The sequence below is a fragment of the Polistes dominula genome, unplaced genomic scaffold (assembly GCF_049000335.1).
Source record: "Polistes dominula isolate Pdom_NZ unplaced genomic scaffold, Pdom_raw_medaka contig_19, whole genome shotgun sequence".
NCBI classification, from domain to species: domain Eukaryota; kingdom Metazoa; phylum Arthropoda; class Insecta; order Hymenoptera; family Vespidae; genus Polistes; species Polistes dominula.
The window spans coordinates 580766-607542 of NW_028301058.1; the positions used below are offsets into that span (position 1 = coordinate 580766).

At 34.1% G+C, this 26777-nt stretch overlaps 1 protein-coding gene and 1 long non-coding RNA gene across 4 annotated transcripts in view; one reads left to right on the top strand and one right to left on the bottom strand.

Moving 5' to 3' along the window:
- LOC107068836 (uncharacterized) lies at positions 1-5582 on the bottom strand. The gene is given in 4 exon segments (XM_015325624.2): positions 1-2250; positions 2335-2437; positions 2440-3742; positions 5427-5582. Coding segments are annotated over 4 exon segments (1776 nt in total). The 3' UTR covers positions 1-2036.
- LOC107068837 (uncharacterized) overlaps positions 5412-26777 on the top strand; it is a 23735-nt gene continuing 2369 nt past the window's right edge. The window contains exons 1-6 of one of the 3 annotated variants that reach the window (XR_016177695.1): positions 5412-5544; positions 6562-19266; positions 20087-20287; positions 20989-21245; positions 24366-24657; positions 24734-26726. This is a non-coding gene — a long non-coding RNA (uncharacterized LOC107068837). Of the gene's footprint in view, positions 5545-6561; positions 19267-20086; positions 20288-20988; positions 21246-24365; positions 24658-24733; positions 26727-26777 lie in introns of those variants that run through there. The other 2 variants (XR_016177697.1, XR_016177696.1) reach the window with 2 other exon arrangements.

The following is a 26777-nucleotide window of genomic DNA, read 5'->3' on the forward strand; positions in this document are numbered from 1 at the left end:
TTTGTTTTATATTTTCATGACTTGTCAAATTATTTAGAAATAGTTTTTAAATATGCAATTTAATTGTATAATAATTAATTAATATTATAAAATGAAAATTAATTAATTGGAATGGATCGAGATGAAAAGGGAGGAATAAATATCAGAATTAATAATATAGGAACATATTATTGTATTTTTTTTTTTTTAATACGCATTCCCCAAAGCACAGGCTTTAATATTCTAAATATAATATTAAATATAATTTTTCTTATATACTTAATATATTATTTTTGTTAAGCGTTTTAAATAATAAAATTTGTTTTTTTCTTTTTTGTTATATCCTTACTGACTAGCTTAATGCTTTGTTATTAAATGGGGTTTCTCATCTAAATTATTTATCATCTCTTTTAAATTAAATTGGATGCACTTCTCATTGGTAAATCTTAGCTGAAAAAATCGCCGTTTTACAATATTGTCTCCTTAGTAAATATTCTTCTTAATATTCGCCACTAGTTTCTAAAATTATTAAAATAATTTCAGGAATAATACTGTACATATACATACGTAATACAATTATAAACGCTATTGCGTTTTTTGGTATTAACGTTTTAAAAGATATTATTACGCTGTGACTACATTTCAAACGCAAATATTACTTTAAATTACTTCAATTACTTTAATCCCTTAACTATTCGTCTTTTCATTACTATTATATTAAATATTATTGTTATTATTATTATTATTTACACGTTTAAACTTACGCGCGTGTGTATGTTGTCTTTTTCAAAATTTTCTGTTCTTTTCTTTTTTTCTTTTTTTTCATTAATTTTTGTGCACAAGTTTATGAGTGTAACATAATCTAATGTTCTATTATTTTTTAATACACTCCAGATGAAGTGTGCATGAAACAAATCGCATATTTCTTGTTAATTGATACAAAAAAAAAAAAAAAAAGAAAAGAACACGAATATAAGATACGAGAACGAGATCTATTTTATTTTTGAATTTCTTTCGTCGACTAGAAATGGAATTTTACTTAGGTCGTAGAAAATCCCTGTGTTATCTATGTTATATTTAACGATTACAATTATTCGTTATTAATTTATTACACGATGGTATTTTTTGTTTTTGGTTTTGGTTTTGCTTATATACTGACCTATAGAAGCACACGTTTCTATTTTATCTTGTTTGTAATTTTAAAAATGTTGATTAACACGTTCCATGCCAAGCCCTTTTTTATTCAAGTCATTTCAATTTGCTTGAACAAAATCAACCATTACATGTAATTATTAATTATTATAAATGTAACAATTGAACAAACTTATGTGCTTTGGTTCTATACTGCATTTTGTATAATGCATCAATATTTTAATAGAAATATTTTTGTACAGAATTCAATTTGTTATAAACATATATTTTTTCAGCAAATTATAATAAATAAATATGTCTAATTGTAAGTGTACCACCGGTGGTACACGTGGCATGAAACGTGTTCATTATTTTGAGCATTTCTTTCTCCTCCCATTAGGTAACAGCTTTCTTTTTTCAATTTATTTTAATATACGAATGATATACAGGGTGTCTTGTAATCCCTTGATCGTTTGTATCATTAATTACATGATACCCTGTATTTCCAGGTATGTTTATTTCAATGAGAATAGAATAATATTCATTTGGAAAGCGATGAAAATGATTACGAGAGATGGCAGTTACGATATTTTACTTTTAACACGAATCGAAGACTCTTGTGCTATAAAAAAGAACTAAAAGTTACCTGAGAGAGTAAGAAAAAGAGAGCTAGAGTACAGGTGTTTAATGTATACGTATTAGATTATTATTAGGATAATAATAGGGTGTCTAATTGCCGCGAGAAAAATGTGCTTTTTACTAGGAAGTAGCTTTTTTTGTCGCGGTACCGATCAATCGGTGATAATGTAGCGGCAATTTCAAATGAATCCTGAGTAGTTTCAAAGAAATGTTCACTTTTTTTCATCTTCTTTGGCTCGTAAGGCAAGGAAAGGTGATTAGATCGGTCGTGAAAATTGCAATGACCTTCAGAAGGCAGTTGGAAGTTCATGTTTAAGTATATTCCCCGTGGAATCCTCAGCGATTAGAGTTAAAGCTGCCAGGCAGTGAGGAGGGGGTGGTGGTACCAATGCTTCTATGGGTGGTCGGTTTCCAGGAAATTGACGAGAACCAACGACCATACCACCGGATGTTTCTCTCAGTTCGATCACTCGTATACCGTAACGTGAACGTGCGACGTTTCTGTAAAATAAATCGATATAGGAAATGTTGATCTCTATTAAATGTAATATTAAATTTTTGTATTTATTTCAGCTCTGATCATACCTTTTACCATCGTACTCGATGTCGTTGTGACGTCTGTTGGAATGATTGTCAACTTCGGTGTTAAACCATCGATGATATGCGAGCAATGCAGCACAAGAAGGCCCCAAAAAGTTCTGTCCGGTTGAGAGGGTGGTTCGGCTGCGTTTAAGGTTTTGGAAAAGGATCTGTTTAGTTCAGGACTGGCTGGAGCGGATAGCCTACCAGGTAATTGTCTTGTGTTTGCAGATGGAGATGGCCTAGACGTTTCGGATAAAAGTCTACCTCTTCGGGGACTGGCCAATACCGGTTCTTGTACAGTGACGGTGACGCTGAGAGGTCTACTAAGAGCAACTGTCGTGTGTTGGGGATCTCTCCTGATGGGATTCCGATTAAAATCGATTCCAGCTGCACCAACGAAGACCCTGTCGACGTAATCGAAACCACGTCCCATAATACCTTCCCTAGTGTGTCCAAGATCGAACGTGTGACCGAGCTCGTGTAAGACAGATCCAAGGGTAGTCGCCAGACAACCACCATGGGTGCCACGATAATTGCTGTCATCCATTAATTGCTCGGTGTCAACTACCGTTGCGTCTAAAAATCGGGGTAATACTTGGGCCATGCAGGTAGGCCACGTATGCAAGCAAGCCGAACCGAAAAGTGCTAAACCACCACCACCCAAAGCAGCATGACCTTGCGTTCTCGCTAAAGTATCTTCGTGAGTACGGGGACTCGGTGCACCGCGATACCTCGTGCAGGATAAGAAAGCTAGGTATTTCCGGTCCTTCGATGCTAATGGACCGGTCATCAGTTCGCGTGCTATCAGCTCCCATAATTCTCGTTGCGACATAGCTCGTGCTCTGTCCACGTGAAGCATACTGTGCATCACCAAGCATTCCGGACCATCCAAATCACGTTCCAATTGAAAGGTCTTTCTTCCGTGTCCAGCTTCTCGCAATTTCTCAGCTGTTAGTGTCTGTAGTAATCTAGCACCCAAACCTATTCTGGTTGCCGCGCTTTCCGGTGATCTATCCTCTCTACGTGGGCCTTGAAAGTAACCATCGTGTCCCGCGCATACCACGTATACCGGTGTCACTCGTAGCCTAGTCGTTCTTGGCTCATGCAATAGCGTCAATCGTTTTTTGTGTCCTCCTGCTTCAAGTTCCAATTTGTTTGATCCACGCGGAAGATCAACTAACACGCGAAATTCCCCACCAATGACTGGCCATTCCGATATCACATTTTTTTGAGCTCGTACGGTAATATAGTTGCACGCTAAGGGTGCTCGGCCACGTATAAGGGCTAAACTGTAGGTCAGAGTCTCTCCGTCTATCAGATTACATATCGTGATGCCTTCCGGGTTGTTGCCATTAGCTGCGAATCCTCGCTGACGGTGATGGTTATCCGTCAGCGTTGCATCCGCAAGCACCTGTGGAATTTTCTTGCTTTTTTTAAACATCCTTTAAACATAAATTTTATTAGTTTATTAGATGTTTGTCAGCTCGTAAACGATACAAATATACTAACACGTTTTTGTAATAATTTTTAAATTGATTTTAATTGTCATATTTGTTTGGTAGAATGAATAAATTGCATTTAATTTGGTGGGTGTGTTTGCCTTGGTGCGCAGGACTTTGCAGGAAAGAATGCGACCCTGAGTATAGATTCGCTTTCGTTTTTGGTGGAAGGGCAAGGGCATGAGTCAGCGCGGATACGAACGCATTGTCGCATTTTTCAAATAGTACCGAGTTATATTCTTTTTTGATTATGTAGTTTATCTACTTTTTTTTTATTTTTTTAAAAGTCGTTTAAGAGATTTGAAACTTGGCAGGATTTATGGGAGCTAGCGTTGCAAAGTTAATTATTTTTTCATTTGAAATCGACAAGAATTTGCGCAGTTACTTGCACGTTCACGTTTATTACACGCGAATAAACTATCGCGATAATCTTTCGAATAAAAATGACGTATAAAGATGAAGTTCATCATTGCAAATTGTCACGAAACGTTGAATAGCATTTGTACTATGCATACATGTGTGCACGTATTTCTATGTTACTTCGTTCTCCTAATCGAGTTAGAATACTATAGTTAGGGAAAACAGATCGATACTTGGATTATCATGACTAACGTTGTTTCACGTAACTTAGATTCTTTGCAAAGGCAAACTTTTTACATCACAATTTTCAAAATTATGCAACCCTAGTTTTCATTTCAAATTGTTAGATAAAAATAAGAACTTTGAAAAAGTAACAAATGAAAGCCATGCTGCTACAAAAGACTATTTTTTTTTTTTATTGGACTTAGGAAAATGATTTTTCAAGATAACATAATTAATTTTGAAAATAATTGATAATAATGAAAAACGGATTATTTTCAGGAAAGATTAGAGGCCGTACGGTGGTGCTACCTCGTGGTAAAATAATGAGCCTCTTCGAAGTTGAACACACGTCACATACAGGGAGACAGCATCAGAGTTTTCCTCTCTACTCAACTCTTCCGGTCGTTAACAACGCAACGTGTGAAGTGTCAAACGGAAGAGAACACGTTGCTTTTGGAAAGTTTGTTTGGAGCCCGTAGATAACTATCCGTGCTTTTAACACACACGCTATTATCTCCTTGACCCAGATATTTACGTGTTCACGAAGAAGAATAAGGCGCCCATTTCTTTTGAAGAAAATTCGCGGCAAGTATCACGAATGTATAACCGACTAATGTCAAAGTCTTACAAAGGAAAGGAAAAGAAAGTTAGAAAGACAGAAGAGGATGGAGATAAGAAAGAAGTAGGTATTAGTTAGAAGGAAGAAGAAGAAGAAGAAGTTAACAAAAATGATTCGTGAGTTTTCTAATCTCACTCGTACAAGCGCGATATCAAACAACAAAAAGTCCGCAATAATAAACTGATCAAAGCTCAGTTGACCATGTACATAACATAACATTGGCCGGTGTTCTTGGAACATAAAACAAGTTTGAACATTGAACAACGAAACACGATTGTCTTTGGAAAAGTATTTAAATTAAAAAAAAAAAAAAAAGAATAAAAACAGAACAAGGTAATTTAAATCCTTGGCTCTTGGGTTATTCACTTTGATGAATGAATCGTCTATTGACTTACCATTTTGCACGAGTAACGTAGACGATAGGTGGACCTACGGCGATAATAAGGAACGTCGGATTCAGCCGGCTCCGGACATGCGGAGAGAGAGACTGTGGCGCCCAGGCGTAGAAGGACGGTGGGTGCCGGTACTATGGCGTTGCTGCAGCGGCGCATGCAGTCGCGCACCCGCACTCATGCTAACCACCCTCTTCTTCAACCCAACTCAACTACCACCACCACTATTGCAAACAACCGACTTTACTTGCCCTATACATTCAAGAACCCACCCTTGTCTCTACCTACACCTCTTTACATCACACCTACCGCGTGTATCCTGATGATCACTGTAAACACCTGACTATTCCCTACTACCATCTTCCGCTTCGAGAATTATTATCAACAGAATTCATTTTCATCCTTGCTAGATAATGAATTTCTTTCTTTCTTTCTTTCTTTCTTCTTTTTGTTAACTCGAGGGTGCTCAAGAGGGAAGCCTTGTATGTATTAAAACCTAACCGAGAAAATAGTAATTTATATATACAGGTAGATAGACAGGTATATGAAGTTACTACCAACTTATTCTTTTAACTTGCCATATTGAAAATAATGGACGTCGATTCGTTACACGACGGCCACTCAAAGACTTTATTCTTTTGCTATCCCCCATCGATGATCCTAAGATCGATAGAAGAAAATTTTTTTTATCGATATTCCTTTCAGGATAATTTATAATCGACGTTAAAGGTTTAATGTTATTAGGATCGGTAAAGTCGTAAATACAGTTTCCATCGGGGAAGCAATTACGAGACTGTAATACGATTGATTTCGTGAAAAATGACCGATAGATGTGTAGGAGGAACAGACGGTAGAGCTGGGAGAGACAGAGAAAAAGAGAAGGAGGGAATTGGGAATGGAAGTTTATCGAATTTCATGTTACATCAAGATACTAAATGGCAATCACGAGTAGCATTCCGAACGTGATTAATCTCGTTTGTCTTTCCTACTGTGATTTATAGTTTCCGTATGAAGAAGAACTTGCATATGGCACTTTTTTTTTACAATTAAATGAACAATCCTCACACCTACGAGTGATGTTCATGATAATCGTGATTGTTAATTTGTTGAAATGATAAAAATAGTTTGAAATTTTCAGCCCTTTTTGGGAGTTGGGATGAGAGACTTCATTTGAAAAGTGTTTCGCCAATGCGGTGGCCTTCGTTCATCGGCTGGGGTCAAAAGGATCGATTGATAATCCTAAACGCGTACCACCAGCCATGCCAAGCCAAGTCCAGATCAGGTTTTTTGCATAGGTCAAACTTTTCTTCGATGGATTTTCGAGAGGAATTGAATTTACATGTTCAAACAATTCCTTGGTTAGAACTTTAAAGGAGAGTAACTTCCGTGCTGCTGGAGTTCACAAGTGTTTGTAAAAGAATAAGAAGGAGAAGCAGAAGAAGAAGAAGAAGAAAAAGAAGAAGTGCATCAATGATAATGTGTTCTAATCAGGTCACTCGTCCCAGATACGCTACGCGCATAAATTGACTCCCAAGTAAAGGAAAGATGCTATTGGTTTATTCTTCGATATATCCGATTGTATCCGATGGAGATATCTTTCGCTAATCTTTCGGAATGATTCTGAGAACGCATTTAATGAGACGCGAGGAATATTTCTGACTCATTAGACGAGAGGAGTTGTGGCACATTACAATAAATTTACATCGTGAAAGTTTAACCACTGTTCCGAATGGTAAACAGATTTAATTGGGCCATGTTATGCGGAATTCCATTAACCCTTTAATGATCTTAGCTTAGAAGATTTTCATTTTTTATGAACTCATTTGCTTTTTTTTCTTTAGCTTAATTACCAGACCGACAAATTATTGAAATTCTCGCTTCAATTACTTTCTTGTTATTATTTTAATGACTGGACAGGTTACTGTATAATTTAGCTATATATTTCTAAATAATTCGTTTTAAAACAAAAATCAATAGGTTGGTTTTATTGATAAAAGAGTAGGTTGGTTATTTCGTTGACTTAGAATTAGTTATGCTTTCTATTACTATACTCTCGGGTGTGTGCCAAGTTACGATTTGGTACCCAACGGTCGGAGACTTCTGTAGTTCTCAGTCAAGCGTGTCAAGGTCGTACGAAGAGGCACACAGTAGAGCTCGTCCAGAATACGCGGCAGGTGTAGCGTGGCACGAACTGCACGCATTTGCATCTGATCTTCTACACAATTGCAATGAACAAGAAAAAGTAAGAACGATAGATAGATAGACAGAGATAGAGAGAGAGAGAGAGAGAGAAAATACGAACGATGCAACAAGGTGAGAGAATAAATTATTCAAGTTGATTTATTAGAAATCATTCGACAAATCAAAGATTAAAATTCGATCTTTGAAATTAAATTGAAAGTAGCCAAGAGAATTAGAAGAGTTTATTTATTGGAATACTAATTTTATGAGAATAGTTCAAGATACGTTGCGAGATTGCGTCTATGGTAGACGCAATGCGTAAACCCATGGGGTATTATTGATTTTCCCTTTGTTTTCAGGATGAGTTTCCCTAAATATACTTTAGTAACTTGAATATCTTTTCTGAACGATATGATATGAATGAGTATAAATATGATTCTAGTCATAACAGTAATTAATATGTTGACCCTCCATAATTGAATTTTTCTGTTTGTCTTTCAGAACAAAGTTGATGATTTATTGAAGTTTTCAACATTGATAATTGTTGAATATAAAACAGAGTCAGAACTGTAGATTTAGTTTATTGAACGTAGATCTTGTTGAAATATTTAGTCACGATGTATAAACAAGTCCTGCGTCGTAGGGCTCGAATCCTGATTGGTCCTCGTAATACCGCATGCAAGTTGTCTAGTCTCTGGTTTACCAAGTAGATGCTGCACACTAAGTAAATAAATTGATCCTTGGCTCTTTATCATACGTCAAGAAAAATCTTTTTTTTTACCTAATATTATCCTCATTAAACAAATAATAATAAATGTGAGATTAAGTAGATTCTATCGATGATTTTATCTTAATATAGTTTTAATGGATTATTCTTGAGGTAAAAAGAAAATGATCTATCTATCTATTTATCTTGCATGAGTTAGCTAAAAATGTTGCTTTTTAGGCTTACTTGGTAAAACGATTAAAGCTAGTCGATAAGAAATCCCGATCGAGATAGGACCAAATAGAAGAAGAAGAAGAAGAAGAGGAAGAAGGTGAGGGTGGAAAGTAGAAAGAGAAAGAAAGAAACAAAGCAAGAAAGAAAGAAAGAGAAAGAGAGAGAGAGAGAGAGAGATCGTGACTGTGGTGCTATTATCGCGTTCGAGGAGATAGTAGGCCAACTTTCGAGATGACAGTTTTATCCTCTGTGCATGGCGAACCGTGCAAAAGCGAACCGACCAGCAGCAGCACAACGCGATCCTCTCAAGTATATGTATATATCAAGCAACAAAGTAAGTAAGCAAGTAACCAACCAACCAACCAACCAACCAACCAGGGAGATGAGACGTAAAAGGGGGGAAGAAATCCTCGAGCACGTTTTCGCTACTTTCCGAGCACGATATCGTGAGAATCTGTGGTGAAAAGTGGGGCTCCTTACGTAGAACATCGTCGCTTCGCACGAGGGTAAAAGTTGAGAAATCCAACGGGGAAATCCTATCGCGTGTAGGACGAAAAATACGATCTGCACGGGTGGGAAAACATTGGGAGCGACGACTCTTTAATAACCCAATGTAGAAATGAGGAATCTGACTAATCTCTTTCTGAAAAACGAAAGGATCGAGAAAGGCTCCTTCAGAAGATCTCTAGGAGAAACTTCAATGTTTAAATTATGCAAATTTTGTTGTTGTTGTTGTTCTAGTCTTGCTTTTTAGTTTCGTTTGTAATTTTCTTTTTTATTTGGTTGGCCAGTGATCATCAGCAGATATTGTATTCAGTTAAATGACAATATATTTACTTGTTAAAAAGTGTAAAAGATCTAAATCTAATTTGGAAGGTGAAAAAGAAATGTGTCGTTTGTTAGTAGGTATCTTTCTCTTTCTTTGTTTGTCATCTCGCTTGAAGAGGAAGTCACTCTTGATTCATGCCAAGCGGTAAGAGTGGTATTCACTTTAAAGAGACTTGGCTTAGAGAGTTCGAGACGATTTTCACGTGGCAAGAGACAACCAATGACAAGATGAGAAAAAAGAAACGAAAAGAAAAGAAAGAAGAGTTAGTGTCTTTTCTTAGATTAACGGTGTAGTAGTAGTAGTAGTAATAGTAGTAGTTCGGCGTGGTGCGGTACAGTGCGGTACGGGTACGATCTTCTCGCTTTGCGCGGGGTTAGCGACCGTGAAAGTACTCCCTTGCAAATGTGGGTCGGCTATTTTTTCAAAATCGTTGGGACCGATTGCGTGCGCCCACAATCGACCCACTTAGCAAGCTGAGGTCGTTGGACTTGGAGGAGAGTTGCTCGGTTTCCTCGTTCTTCTCACCTTCGGCCGTCCTCGAAGACAGCCGTTCTGTGTGTGATGATCTCGCGATATGTCGCCAATAGCTTGCTAATGTCTTTGCTGTTACTGCTAACCGATCGTTTTACTCAACAGACGAGACCAGACCAGACCAAACCAGACCCAAAGCTGACCAGAACAAAACAGGCCGGACCAAAAACGGGGAACAAACAAGTAAACAAGCAAACGAGTGAGCGAGTACGAAAGAAAGTGCAATTCCCTAATAAGAGTCGTACCGCTTGATTCTCTCTTGAAGAGGCTCGCTCTCGATTCCCTCATTCGATCTTCCTTTCGATTCCTTCCAATCGTTTCTTTCCATTACCAGAACAAGAGAGGAAAATCGATAAGATATATCGGCCAACTTTGAATGGAAACTCTGCGGTTCTCGAACTTCCGAAGTGGCATGCATGCATGTATGCATGCACGTATGCATGCACGCGCTCTTGCACTCTCGCAAAAGGAAAAGGAATCCTTACGTCCGGTGTTGAAGAATCCAAACTCTCTCAAGAAAGAGGATCATCGTCTTTGAATGATTTTTCTTGAATGTTTGGTAGGTTGTCAGTTGCTGCCACTCTCTCGGTTTACCTTTATTTTTCCACTCTCTCTTTGCATCCGCTATGATGTCCTTTTTTTCTTCCCTTCTTTCCTTTTTCTTACACTTCCAATTACACTACATCTCGATATTTAGATATATACACGTGGTTGTTGGATAAGAAGGATAAAAAAGCAAAGCGGAAGGTGTTTCAAATCGTTCCGGTCGTATTACTCTTCTTCTTCTTATTCTTCTAGCGCTAAAACAGCTCTCATCTTTGATGCAAGTCGGTCAATCGTAAATAAAAGTACTACTACAGCTTTGTTTGTCGCAAAGGCGCGCTCCACTTGCAGCACTTTCATAACTGAACGACGGAGAGAGCAAGCAAGCAAGCAACCAACCAACCAACCAACCAACCAACCAACCAACCAACCAAACAACCAACCAAGCAAACCAAACTAACCAACCAATGTAAGAACGAGAAAGAGAGAAAGGTAGTGTATGTGGATATGTACGCTACGAGAGAAAGGAAGGTACAGAAGTGCTTTCCAGGGTCCAGAATCGGGAAGATTCTTCGTCCCTCCTCCGTTTAGTTCATGGTCTCTTCGTTGACTCTCATCCGATTTCTGAATAAGAAACGAACGACTTTTCTCGCTTCGAAACCAGGTCGTCCTCCTCTTCTTCTTCTTAATCGTCGTAGTTGGTTGTGTTATTCGTTGTTTGCCCCTCCCCCCATCAAACTAATTTCTCTTCTTACTTCCTCATCTAATTTATTAACAGAAAACATTCAGTTAAGTTCTTTTTACTTTTGCTATTTGAATTTTGTCGCAAATAATGCAATGTCTTTTTAAACTTTGTTTTGTTGCAGCTTGTTGACACATGATTTATTTAACGAACAACGTCTGTGTTCATTGATTAGATGAACGAGTTTGCTTCGTAGATTGATAAGAGGGGAAAGCTTAGATAGCAAAAGAAAAAGAGTTTAGGAGGAGAGACTCGGGGCAGTTAAGTTTATGTTGCAAAGAACGAAAGAGAGTGAGAACACGAAGGCGAAGCAGGAGAGTGAATGACGCCGGAGAGAGAGTAGGCCAATGCCAGTGTCAGCGGCTCCGGCTAGTCAGCCCCTCTCGGCAAACTTGATCGTGAAAACAGAAAAACAACGAGCTGCGCCGATTACGTTCGCGATCTCGCGATTTATTTATAGGCCCTTTCAGTTATCATACAATTGAACAATCTTAAATGTTGATTTATGATGATTTATGTACTAAACTAGCAACCTCTAAAACCTCAAACTAAAATATCATCACACCTTTCTTATACTATTTTCTATGCCAATTAGATGAATCTTATGATAGACTAAGGAGTGCACTTATGTTAAGATGATATTAAATTTATTGCATCCAAGTGCAATTGTTGGTCTATTTCTAAACGAAGACAAGTAAGGTAATTTCGATTTTGATCGTTGTCGTGACGTTTCAATGCGAGGCAATATGTGGATCAATGCCGTGCTCCTTGAACAATAAATATGCAACTTTAGAAATGGCAATAGTTTAGGTTCAGTGGTTCTCATGCCATAATCATTATGTCCAACTCACCAATTGCAATATTTTACTTCATGGGTGATATTATCGGTACTCTGTTCTCTGTCGTTTGTTTTTCTTTCAGTTTATCTTGGACTTGGACTTGGGACAATAAAAGAAGGTACAGGAAATATAATTTGATATTTAAAAATAATGAAATAAATGACTGGAACTGGTATACTGAATTTATGTGTCACGTTGATATGGAAGTTGCAAAGTTGTCACTACTAACCTAGACACACTACGGACGTTCGTTATCTAGTTCATTGTCAGGACTTTGTGGTTAATAGGTGTAACGTGGATGTGCGTGTTTTCTTCTCCTCTCGTGGTGGGCGGGTTTAAATCCGCAAACCACGAGATACTCGTCGATCCAGTTCCTTTATGGAATCAAACGAACTATCATACAACAAGGAACTAACATCAATTTCAATTATTAATCATTCCTATTCTATGATTTATTTATTTATTTATTTTTTTTTGATCAGCTAACACTTGTAACATTTTATTGTTGTATTTCTAATCGTTCGTAATGTTGAAAAAAAAAAAAAAAGAAAAGAAGAAGAAGAAGAAGAAATCGCGATTAAATTTGAAATGGTTGCTCAAGCGATTATGTTCGATGTTACCTAACGTTTATGTATCTATTAACGGTTGCGTCGTCGTACATAAGTATTTTACACATACACACATATACATATACCTTTAATGTCGATGAAATTCTCCTACGCGTAATCACGAATTCTTGCCGAATTCGAAATAAGAAAAAGGAAGAAGAGGGAACATGTGAGTTTAAGATTTGGTAGCGTATTTAACGTTACGACACAACGGGAATCATTTTGAAATGATTTTGGCATTGGTGACGACACGTTTCACTGAAAGAGAACAAGAAAATTTGTATGAGTGAATGAGAAATTGAAATTAAAAGAAATGGAATAAAAGAAAAATAGTATGAAAAAGAAAATGATAAAATAAGGGTTGGAAAGAAGGACCTAAAAAAGAAGACTCGTTTCAATGAGTTTGTTTCATGTTTGTCTTCGGTTTTTTTTTCTTTTTTCTTAGAAGATCTTGCAACAAACGAGAGTGAAAACTGAATGAGAAAAAAAGGAAGATGACGATGATGGTTGTTTAGAGAGAGTGTTCGTCGTTTCAATATTTGATTATGTGAATTACGTTGAAACGAGTCTTAGGTATATTTCAGTTTCGTTGGAAACTTCGGTTTTTTTTAAAGAGAATGTGTAAAAAAAAAAAAGTATTTTTAAATTAAATTTAACCACGTAAATTTTTAATTAAAATTTTGTTCTTTTCTATTAAATAAAGAATTACAACGTACGAAATGAAAATATGATTGAGAAATATTTAAAGAATCAACATAATAATCGTTAATTATTATGAATTTGGAATAACATCGAATTTTTTGTTTTCATATCTTTGATTAAATAGAAGAAACAATATTATAATCAAACATGACCCGTAAAAAGAAAAAAAATATATATATATATCATACGTTTAGCATAAAAACAAATCTTAATTGATTGCTAAATAAAATTATTTAAAAAAAAAAAGAAAAATACTTTTAGATTATAAAAGTAGAAACAATATTATTATCATTTCACAATTTCGACGTAAAATTTTGACGTGCGTGTAAAGTTTCAAATTCAAATCTTATTTGTAAGTCTATGGTAATGATATTAAATTGCGTAAATTACATTTGGCAAATCTTCAAAGAATTCCGATAACAACATCATCTTATTTCTCTTTTATTTCCCTTCTTCCTCCTCTTCCACCCCCTTCTCTCTTAAGATGATGAAGGAAAAAAAAACTTTGATCAAATTTCGTGCATCGTAAACACCACCGACAGATATGATGACGTACATAAAATGACGTATACAAATAAAAATAAAAATCAAAATCAAAATCAAAATTGTTTAGCCACCTTTGTGATTTCTTTTTCTTTTTCTCTTTTGATGTTGAAAATTTGAAACGTGAAAAAGATACGTGATACTCCTTCTTCTTCTTCTTCTTCTTCTTTTTCTATTGTCGCCCTAAGTCTGTCGTTATATAAAGCCTTAAATGCTATTGGACACATCGAAAATGTTTTTAGAAAAAGAAAACGAACACATAGACATACATAAAACACATACACGTAATGTCTGCGATAGCTGGAATTCTAAAGTTGTGCCGTTCTAACTTTAGAATCGTTTCGTTAACCCACCCAACAGAAAAAAAAACCTGATGTGTCGTAATTAAGAATTGAATTACAAATTGTGGTTATATCTTTTTGCTTTCGATTTTTCAGCCCCTCCTATCTTTTTATTTTTATTTACTAAAGTTCATGAAACCCATAGGATCGTTAACCCCCTTCTTTTGATAGTCACAAATAATTAATCGTAGATAAGCATAATAAAATAGCAAAAGTATTTGTTATGGTTAGTTTTTTATCTCATCTATAAATATATTCGAATAATTAAATATTTATATTATTATCCCAAGTCCTAAGTAAAAGGGATAGGTTCCAGGGTAAGGCTAGAAACCTACCCTACCTAAAATGATAAAATATATTTCCCTAATAATTAGTTAATTGTAATTAATAATGATAAATTGTTGATAAATTATCAAATAATGTGTAGATATGTTTTCATAAAGAAGACAATTTGTAAATAGTTGAGAATAATTTCGTGTCACGTATTTGTAGACAACTTTAGTTGCCGTATTCGTTCGATAAGCCAAAAGGGGACCCCATCGTGTGTGTTTCACTTTCGGCGCCCAAAAGAATTAAATTCCTTCGGCGGATCCAGTCGACTCATGGCGTGTCAAGGACAACGCGTCTATTCTCGCATACTTTCCTAAGAGCATCGAAAAATCATTCCTCCTCTACTTCTTCTTTTTCCCCCCATTAAATTTGACTGAACGTGTGCTGCATGCTTGGTTGTGCAAGATGTTGTCACAAAAAGGATACAATTTATGCATATTATTATTAATAATCATCATTTATGTTTTAAATAAACCAATAACAATTGAAATATAAAAAGTATAAAAATAAACTACTGATAAATAGTTGAAGTAGAACCCATGTAGGTGTTACGTGATGCACAACTAAATGTAAAATAAAATAGGTCAATTTGAAGTAACGATGCAGTTCAAGAGAAAAATGGGGAAGTCAATATTTCCTAGTTTTAAAAGTTTAAGTCTCACGGCTAGAATTTTAAGGTTCACAGACATATACATTAATACTTTTATGTATTTCATATGTGTAATTTTGATTTCAGGCTTAATAACATGGTATAATTCTATTACAAACCTTGACATGTTACACTCAGAATTTTGGAATCAACCTATGACTGAAATTTGCATCCCTCGACATGATATGAGTGCTTCACTTTTTTATTTACATATAAAAAAATACTTTTATGTATTCCATGTGAGTAGGTAAATATTACATTACATTATACTACAGCTATAAATCACGTTTTATTATTTACGATCTAAGAGAGAGAGAGAGATGTTGGATATTGGAAAAAATGTGAAACGTACCTTCTCGCATTTCTCCAAATTTGAACTTTCAAATGTTTCTAATTCCGCAAGACCATTTTTATCGATTGCAATGTAAAATGATTTTTTATCTTTTTTCTTTTTTTAGGACCTTCAATTCTAGAAAGTAAGATGAGGAAATGTTGAAAGCCATAGTTGTTTAAATATAATATCACTTTTCGTGTGTGTCACACATATGTAGGACGTATACACGTGTTTAGAGCAAGTTTCACACAAGATTTCTCATTAGGAGAAAAAGAATCTAAGTATAAAAGAGATATAATGAGAATGATCAAAAGATTCTTATAGTCGATGTTTAATACGATTTTAACGGCGAGAGCTCATCGTACAGAGGAATTAGGCCGTGAGGACCTGTCCGTCGATGTCCTTGACACGCTGAAAGTGAGTCCGGTCCCACGAGTACTAACTTTAAGGGATTACGTAATCGATCGTAGGTGCAACGTCGAATAAACGAAATGATGAGAATGAAATTCAATCCTTCAGCAACATCATTTTTTTGTTTATTTTTATTTTACACAGATGATAGACAGTTGCTGGTTTCTTTATCAATACCTAATCCCATAAATAATTATTCGCAAATGATGGCAAAGTGCATTAATGTAAAAATGATAGAAATTGATCGATCATTTGTTTATTCCTGTTAGAAATGTGTTAGAGTTGGTAAATGGGATTATAGATTGACCGGAAGAACAATGTTGAAATATGAAAGCTAACCGGTAGCTATGAATTCGATGGATCACCATAGATGGTAGGATCAAACCGTTATTAACACATTGGGGAACACAAGGGAAAAGAAGTCTTACGAGAAGTAACAGGAAGTTATATTTAGTCGTAAGAACGTTAGATAAGTGTGTCTGACAAAAAGGTGTGTCTTAAAACACACTTGGTTCTTGAATATTATTAATGGCACCTATGATGTTACATAAATTCAATTAATTATGTTAGATATTTTATTAAACATTTGTTCAATCTAATGGTTATGGAAAATGTGAAAAAAAGAAAAACGTAAAATAAAAAGAGAAAGAGATAGGTTTGATGATGTGTTGTGTCGAGTTCGTCAGAGTGTGTCGCGTCGAGCAAGCACATGAATGAAAGTGAGATCTGATTTATGAATAAGCCTTAGCTGGCCTTGAATACATTATAGCGGTGGTGGTGGTTGTGTGGTGGTACCAGTGGCGCAAGAAGACTGAAGAAAACCGGCGTTAACGGGCAAACACCTGTTTTCTCTCTCTCTCTCCTTCTCTCTTCATCAAGTTGGTCTCTCAAAGCCACTAAAGCCAATTATTACGAGCCCGTTTACTTGTTAACACCTTTTTCTTTTCTTCCTTCCTTCCTTCCTTCCTTCCTTCCTCTACTTGATGATTCCCAACAGAATTACGGGAATTTCTTCATAATTTCATATCACCAAGACTTACTACTATCCCTTTTCCGACCCTTCCTATCATAGTCTCGTCATTTTCATTTAAAACTATTCTTCTTTTTATTTGTATCTCGTTTAACGATCAATTCCAATCATTTAAACGTTTTTATTTAGTTTGTTAAATGTGTTTATGTTTACTTTCAACTTAAATGATAATCTTGTTACTTCAAAATAACCCAAGTTCTCTTTTTTTCTCTTTTATTATATTTTCTAGTAAGATTACGTATGAACAACCTATCGATTTATACAGAAATGGGTAGAGAATATTTATACGAAACGATACTCGTGCCAAGAATAATGTCATTTACGATAGGGTTGAAAGAAATATAGAAAATGAAAAGAACCTTTCTTATAAAACGTTTGATCCAATTTTTCCATGTTTTTTTTACTATCTAGAAAATAGTTCAATAGAAAAAAACTATATATATATATATATATGATAGATTATCACGTTTCGTGGTCCAATTAACAGATTAGCAATCAACATTTGAAATCTGTGAACTATTAAATACTATTTTTATTGATCGTAAAACGATTCGGTTATGATAGTCGTTGTCCTAGTCGGTTTATCTTCAAATTGCCGGTTATTATCGACGCCAAAATTATAACAAATTGTGCTAGAGTATGCCAGTTGGGTTATCGCGATGACACCAATTGGTTTAGTTAGCTTTAACACACATACAAACACTCTGGTTCTTCTTGGTTTTTTTTTTTTTTTTTTTAATAGATTGACTTTGACTATATATTAAGATTACTAGGAAATAGAACTAATATTAATTTTACATATTATAATTAAACAAACATTTTGAGCTTTATTAATACTTTGCATAAATATCAGTCATGACGTAAATCTGCAATGACGTGTGACAATGCGGATATTAATTTTTTTTTTTTTTATTTGTAAAAAGAAAGAATAATAAATGACGCTTGCTTGTACATGTGTATGTATGTGTGGGTTTGATGTGTGCTTTGGTATTTTATTTTTAAATATGTTTTCTCTCCTACGAGAAATACGCGTAAGATTTAAAAAAAAAAAAAAACCACATCTATCTGTAGGTTAACCTTGGAATACACACGCGTGTAGTTTCTATCAGGAAATTCAACGCACAGTATTGAGGAGAATCTTTTAAAACGCATTTTAAATGTCAAAGTGCATCCTTTGATCCGCTTTCTCGTAGCCGATCGATTTCTACACGTCATTTTCTGCACGTGTGCTATTCAATGTGTTTCCTTCCAATCGGTGAAATTCAAGGATTCAACCATGAACGCGAAATTCAAACGAACGAGCTTTTAGAAAAATTTTTATTTCTTGGAATATTGAAAAAGGATTAGAAGAGGAAGAAGAAGAAAAGAAATGTTAATAATCTTGAAATGTTAATTATACTAATCGAAATCGAGGTCAAGTAACTCGTTCAAGGAAATATGCTCGTCAATTGTGCATTTTTAACCGACTTTAAAAAAGAAGGAGGTTCTCAATTTGACTGTATTTTTTTTATGGGTTAACCGATTTTGATGATTCTTTTTTTATTTGAAAATCTGGTGCCTCCCATATGGTTCCATTTCAATTTGGTCCAGTTCTGACAATAGCATCCATGAGAAAACCATATAAGTCTTAATATGTGTGCGACAAATGGACGAATAACTCAATAACACATCAACCGATTTCGATTTTTTTATGATCATTGTTCCGATCATTTTCTGATTTTATCTTTTTCTTTATTTCTTGCTTAAACCATTTCGAAGAAGCATTATTCGTATAGGTTTCTACAAATAAAAATAAGTCACGTTGCTAGCTTACGTGTTTAAGCTGTTTTCACGTTGTATCAATCGATAATATTAAAGCTAACGTTCTTAACGTTTACACACATGCCAATTTAACATAAAAATCTACTTCTTTTGTTTGTTTATTTATATTTAAATAATATTCTACTAAGAATATTGCATATAAATAAAAATATTAAATCATGTGTATATTATTTTTTGTTCAATTTGTAAAACTAAACTAAAAGAAATCTTATTACTTCTAATAATAATTGAATTTTTCTTTCTTTCTTTCTTTCTTTCTTTATTTATTTATTTTTTATTTTTTAATGAAGTATTTTGCATAAATGTTAATTCAATGTATCCTAGGATATCTGGGCAAATGAAAAGAGGAGCAACGATTTAAGCTATGTGGTAGGGTCGTTCAATAAATAGGCGCCAGGAATCCTGACGCCTTCACTGCGGGCCTTTTCACTGCGTTTGCTTTCTCACTCTTTCCTGGAATACTCTGCTGGTATTAATCTTTGTAACTTCATCATCCCCATTCTCTTATCAACCCTCTTTCTATTCTCTCTCTCTTTATCTCTCTTCCTCGTATTCACATTTTGTTATCGAAAAAAGGAGGAAAAGCGTGTACACGAGAATGCATTTAACTACTCAAATGCACCTATTTCTTTTTATCTTTTTTTTTTTTTTCATACAAATGTGATATGCATAACTTTGAAATTTATGAGAAAAAATATCACACAAAATACAGAAATCATTTTCAATGAATTATCTCGTTGATTATTAGAACACAAAATGTATTTTATAATTTTACGAGACAAGGATTAAATTTTTGTTCGTTTTGAATTGGTTTACACATTTTTACAAAACAAACATCCTATTTACTTTTATTTTGTTCTTATATTTGTTTCCTCGTAATATATGGTCGTCTAGATTAATGTTGTTTCTTTTTTTTGTTGGCTTGTTTATTTCACGTTAAAAAAAAACAAAAAAGAAAAAAAAACTTGATCAACAATTCGCTGTTTATCGCAATTTGTTTCTCGAGAAGTGTTGGGTTTGTTATCTGTGTGATATAGGATGACGAATACACACGAGAATTGTACAGTATACTTTAATATTATTTCAAAATTCAATTTTTAAAATTGTTATACGTAATATACTTCCGTTTATTGAAAATTACGATTAATATTAAATAAATAATTTGTCAAAGTATTTTAATTTATACGCACACAATTCATTACATCGAAGTATTAATGTGAATTTTAAAACACTTCATTTATGTGGGTGTATTTATAACAAGAATTACAAATAATTATAATTATAAACAGTAAAAGAAGAAGATGATGAAGAAGAAGAAGAAGAAGAAGAAGAAGAAGAGGAAGCCTTTGACGTGTTAGAAGGCACGTGTTTTTCCTGCAATCGGTCAAGGTCATTACGACGATATCGACCTGCTTCTCTTGCAAACAACAACCCGTCTTTAAACCGACCTTTTGCCTTGCATACGTAACGAGAAACAGATTCTTATAAATGTATGTCTTTTTGTCTTTTTTTCTTTGAGTATTTTTCTTCTCTCTTCCTATTATTTCGTTTATTATTGTTTTGATTTTTTTTTTTGTAAAATAACATACGTAAGAAATAATATTTGGAAAGATTTACGTCGTATTCTCCTTTTATCATTGATCTTCGTTTTGTTTATTTAACGAAGGTAACAAGTAGAAATGATTTCTATGAATGTGTGTAATGAATGATTAAACATGTTGTTTGATTATTTGTTTACACTTTTTCGGTTTCCTCGTGCATGAAAAAAAGAAAAGATACGAAGAGAGAGAGAGAGAGAAAGAAGTTCAAATTCTTCCAAAAAAAAAAAATTATCCTTCTCATTCTATCAAACTTTCATTTAATTTGTTCTTCTTCTTTCTGGAATCATCGTAATCACATTTTTACTGGCAAAAGAAAAAAACATATACACAAAATATCCAAAAATTCCACGCTTTATTACAAAAGATATTTCGATCCTAATGGAAAATTATAATTTTCTTATACGTTTTTATTAATTATCATTATATTTGTTTACAGAAAAAATATTACAAACAACGTGACACATTTATATATATATATATATATAAATACTCACACATAATACAATATTTATACGTATTAAAATATATTGTTTTAATAAACGAAATGTGTAATTATGCTAATCAATCTTGGTGTTTCATATTTTTCATAGGAGAACAGCAAACTATCAAGCGAAAGTAGCATCAGCATTATAATCTTCAAGAAGATCTTCTCTCAGATGAGATCTTCTCTCACCGACAGCCTTTGAAAATGTATTTTGAACGTGTGCAAGGGCGTAGACGATAACCGATTTGTCAGGATCCCTTTCTAAGGATCCTAAAACGAAAGCATCGTTAATCTCGAAACGGCCTCCCGGGCGTGAAAGTGAATTTCACGTTTGGACACGTGAAGTTTAGATTTTTATTAGAGGTCAGTTGTTTGCCATGCTATACAAAGTTTTTGTTTTTTTAATATTCTATTGCCAAAGGGCTTAAATAATAATAATAATAATTTCCAAATTTTTCTATGTACTTTCTTTTAATTCGATCATTTAAAATCATTTTAATTTTATCTTTTGTTTCAGCACAAAAAAAATAGGGACTGCAAAATTATTTATTGCAGTATTTGGGTTCTGTTTTGTGTTTTAGGTTTTTACAGCTGGTATTATATTATCGGTTTTATAGTAATTATTTTTTCGATTACTATTATCAGTTACGGTTCATTTAGATAAATAATTAATATGATTAACACAAAAATATAATTGTTATTGAACTGTTCATCTTGTTCAACAGTTTTTTTTTTTTTTGAAAGTAACTTCTGTTATCACTTTATTCGATTTGATTCATGACTTTAGAAACACCTGGTGCATAAATCCCTCGAGAAAAGTTGCAGGTGCAGTTTAACATACATAGTAGCATCGAACGTGTCGAAGTTCATCGACAAAGAAGAAACATTGAAATTGAATCTGTTTAAATACTCAAGAGTCTTAGGAAACAGGTTATCGAACAAAACGATCTTACCAATTATTTTTTCGACACTTTAACTTTTAATCAAAAATTACAAAAGTATTTGAAATTTAAAATGAAAGTTGTAGAGAATACATGAAAAAAAAAATAAGGACGAATTCATACACACATATATGCAATCTGTATTGTTTTATTTAAAAATAAAAAATAAAAATAAAATCTTGATCCCATTTTTCAAAGGAGAAAGGTTTAAAAGGATTTTGCAATGACAAAAAAAAAATATAAAAATAAAAATGCATGATTCGAGGACGAATGCTTGGAAAGCTCGTAATTACTTTGAAACAAACCTTTTTGTGTCACACGAGTTGAAACAATAGCTGAACGAATGTAAAAATAAAAAAATGGGTCTCCTTTAATATCATTCAGTTGAATATTTCAATTCATCGTATTAAATAAATTGCAAATTGTCTCATATATTTTCTAAAACCATAATACTGTCCAATAATTTTGTATTCAGTAAAAAAACAATTCACAAAGTGAATCTCTTTTCAAAGATATTTGACTTGTTTTATACTTTCTAAAAATAAAATAAATATATATATATGCACATATATATTTTACAGCTTGAAAGAAAGAACACAGAAAGGTCATGCGAACGTCATTGTTTCACAGATAGGGCTGAGAGAGGTTCTCGCAAGGAAAGGTTCGCAAAATGGTTTTGATTAACGAGGGTGCAGACATCGGCCCTGAGGATTTCGAGAAGGGTCTGCCATAACCAGTAAAGTGCCAGTGTCTGGCCTTGGACTACTCATCGACGTCTCCCTTTCTTTTATCTTTTATTCCCTTTTCTCCCCCTCTTTCGTATTTGCTATCATAGTCATTTCGTCTACAAAGGTCGTTGAACTTGTGCAAAACTTTAAAAAAAGGATCACACTGATATTTTCGTACATTTTTATATTGTAAATTAATACATGAAGTTATTTTTTTGCAATATCAAAGTAGATACAACTAAAAAGTTATATTTAAATAGTAAAATACTTTTGATCTTGTTTAAAATGTTGTACAAATTGTTAAAAAATAATTATTGTAATAATATTCTGTGACAATAATTTAAATATTTTTGTATGCAATTATAAAATTAAATTCACTAGGTAGGGCTCGTTGATTTTATATTGAAACCGTTCGTTCGAATAAGATACATGACGTTGCAAAGGAAAGGGAAAGTGGTCTGGCACGTTCGGAGGAAATACCGATCCATCTTGTGTGATCCTCTTTCGGTATCCTTTCTAGAATTCTTTCAAATACCAAACCTTTAAAAGGGTTATTTACAATGGTTTTCAAAGTGCAATATAAAAAAGAAAAATATAAACATCTATTGGTCATTTTGATATCTCAATTGATGCTAGTTTCAATCTTCAGTTTTAGATAATAACAACTTGCAACCAATAATCTTCTTTTTTAATTTAAAAGAAACAGATCAGTATGGTTGAATTTAAAGTGTAAAATTATTAGTTAAAGATTTTCATGAGCATAAGTGTTTAAAGATTCTGAAACGAGTAAAGAATTGTTGAACAAAAGTTGGTAGCATTACGTGCCACACGTGCATGCGTGAGTTCATTCATTTTTGTTCAGTTCGTTCGTTTACTCGAATGCGAGAAAAGAGGAAAGGACGTTTCGTCTTTCGATTAAATACGATCCACAGGACCACACCACCATCATTTGTAGACAACGAACCACCAACTATATCATCAGTCATTTCCGTTTCTTTCTCTTTCTTTCTTATTATTCTCTACTCTTGTTCTCACTTGGAGAATAAGAACTGTGCTTACGCACGGTCACGCATCTCTACGCAAGCTCTTTTGTAGCACCAGCTAACGATTACACTTTATTTTACATATTTTTCAACATTCTCGACTACTATTCTTTTTCTTTCATTTTTTTTTTTGTTGAAATGACACGTCTCAGCGTCTAGTCGTAATCGAAAACTATGCTCGAAGGTGGTAACAAGAGATTCAAATGCATCTTACAACCAGACAGATGCACAATATAACAAAATCCGATCTTAAATAGTTTATCTTAAATATTAAATGTTTTTCTCTCTCAAACTTTACAGTTATTACGTTTCATTTTTATATACATCCCATAGAATTTTTATTTTTTATTTTGTACGAATCTTTTACAATTGTGTTTTCTTTAGGTACACTTGTACTCAGAGTTATGGTTGGATTTGGATCAGGAATTTTAATCGATTTAGAATAAAAATCACAAAATTATGATGGTACTTTATTAAGTTTAATGATATTTAATCGAATCTTAAGAAAAACAGAAAACCACGTCCACTGTATAAAATAAATATACGTAAAATGATATCCATGGCAATCAGAATGCTTTCCAAACTGACCTTCATTTTGTACTTTAGATCTATTGAGATTAGTATAATGGTCAAGAAGAATCTGTAAGTTTTGAACGATAATGAAATGAAACCGGCTTTCAAAGGTTTATCATTTATTTCTCTTACCTTACTAAGGGTTGGTTGAAATTATTGATTGGCTATGAAATCCTTTTGTTTTTCTTCTGATTACAGATATATATTTACCATTGAGATGTGCAATCGAAATCATTGAATCTTATAAATCTTTGTGGACGACGGTGTGTATTGCATGGAATACCATAAACGCGTATACAACAAGGTTTCCAACTTGGTTTTTGTGGGATTGGTGGTACAATGCAAATGTTACGGGGAGAACTTGGTGGACATTTAAATCTTGGTGGACAGGATCTTTCAGGTGGACATGGTCTCATTGGGCATCCCGAACATGGTTGACAGGACTGATTAAAATCAATTACAATTAACTCATTCACTATCCAAATCTAAGGTTAATTAAATAAAATTCTTTACCTTACCATTATGAATTTCGTCTGAACTGATTAATTATGTTGTTTCTGTTGTAGGCTCGTTAAAATTTTTAATTTGACATTTTGGCGTTCTTTAATTTGAAAAGAAACAATAATCCAAACAATAATGTTGTATTGACAAAGTAACGATGGGAAATTTTCCGAGTTTTTGCCGAAATGTGTATCGATTTCTCTCGAAGTTTTTCTCGACTCGTTGGCATCATCTCGCGTTTTTTGTTTACACGAAAATATCTGAGGCGCGGGCAGGGCGACCTCGAGAGATTGCGACGAACTCGCAAAACCTGACCTGCATTAATATGGCATCGGTTGTGTGCAGCGATATTCGGTGGTATCCGCAACGAGACCTTGGCTTCGAAACACCGAAACACAGATTCTTACACGACGAAGACAACAACGACGACGATGAAAACGACGACGACGACGACAACGACGATGACGACGACGACGATGATGACGAAGACAACGACGGGGGACGACTTTTCCTCTCTCTTTCTTCGTCGTTTATGTGTTTGTATGTGTGTGTGTTGCTTTTTTTCCCTTCTTTGTAAGAGTTGTCGGAAAGATTTGATCAAATGTGGACTCGGATGACCAATACTTTTGAAACTTTTACGAGGGATGCTTGGAAAAGTTTCTTTTTTATCGAAACAACATAAATCTTTTGATTTAATGTCCTCTAGTCATTTTGAAAATGGACTAAGTTAAAATATTGCAAAAACTTGGCATGTGCTGATACGATTTTCTTTTTAACAAATAACTAGATTTTTACGACCATTGGAAATAAATTAATAACTTATTCTTCAAATTGTTTAACACATGTACGTTTATTTCTATTTAAATGTAAAATGTGTAAAAAACCAACTGTCAGAAATGTGGAAAAACTTGACGACCAAGCTACTTTCAGTTAGTAAACGTTCGTGTGTTCTCGATAAATATAATAATCATCATGATTTTCTTGAGAATAATCTTTCTCTGTTTCATTCTTTTATCATAACATTTATTCAATTTGTATTTTTTTTGTTTTGTTTAATGTGTGAATGTCCTGTTAGGAATCTTTACGATTTATAATTAAGCATTCATAGTATGAATACTTGGAAATGAAAAGCTTAAGCTAATTATTCTTAGCACGTTGTTAGTTAACGTCTTCGAACCATTTCCTGCGATTATAGTGTTTATATATCTAACATTGATGCGTCCAAAGGGTGGTTAAGTTACGTGGTTCAATTCTATGAAAGAACACACCTTTACTCAAGGAAACATATCTACTATTTCAAATAACTTTGACCTTTTTTTTTATACCAACTTCAAATCATGGATTAAATCCCCTACCCAGTCCATGTTATCCGACAATTATTCATTTATTATAATACGTTCGAAGATTAACGTTTATTTTGCACGAGTCTTCCGAGAAGTACACATGATTAATTTTTCATGCTAATTAATTACTCATTTTGCAGCAGAGATATATCCACTGGGTGTTCCATAAATCACATTACTGAGAGTAGAAGAAGAAGAAAAAGAAGTGGTTTACAGGATTACGTAAGATGACTCGTTGAACAAATTTAGAACACTCGTCATCAGGTTTGGACCCAGGTGATACAACAGAAGAGGACGTTGATCGCGGGTGGTGCGTATGGAAATGGGCCCAAGGTTACCAAACGGAGACTGCCCAAATACCCAAATACATACAATTATAGCTTACGAGCTGGCTACGAGCTAAATCTATCGACGAATCTCCTTTTATTGCGAAAGGACCACCAAACAATACATTTAACTTTCTTTACGTTGCACATGCATGATTATTTTCTTCTAATTTATTATTAAATCATTGTTATTTTACATGTGTTATTTTGTTAGTATTTTAAATCAATGTTTATACGTTGTAGGAAAGAAGTCATGGTTAATAAAAATTGTGCGTCTCAGTTACATCATATTTAACCTTGGTCCAGGCATAAACAACTTCTAGAAAGCAAGTTCAAACGCCTGTCAAACTGTGTTCGGACACATTCTATGGAACGTGTACCTGTTAGTGGTATATATCAGAAAGTTCATTGCCCAGCCATGATTCGTAGTTTCTTATTTT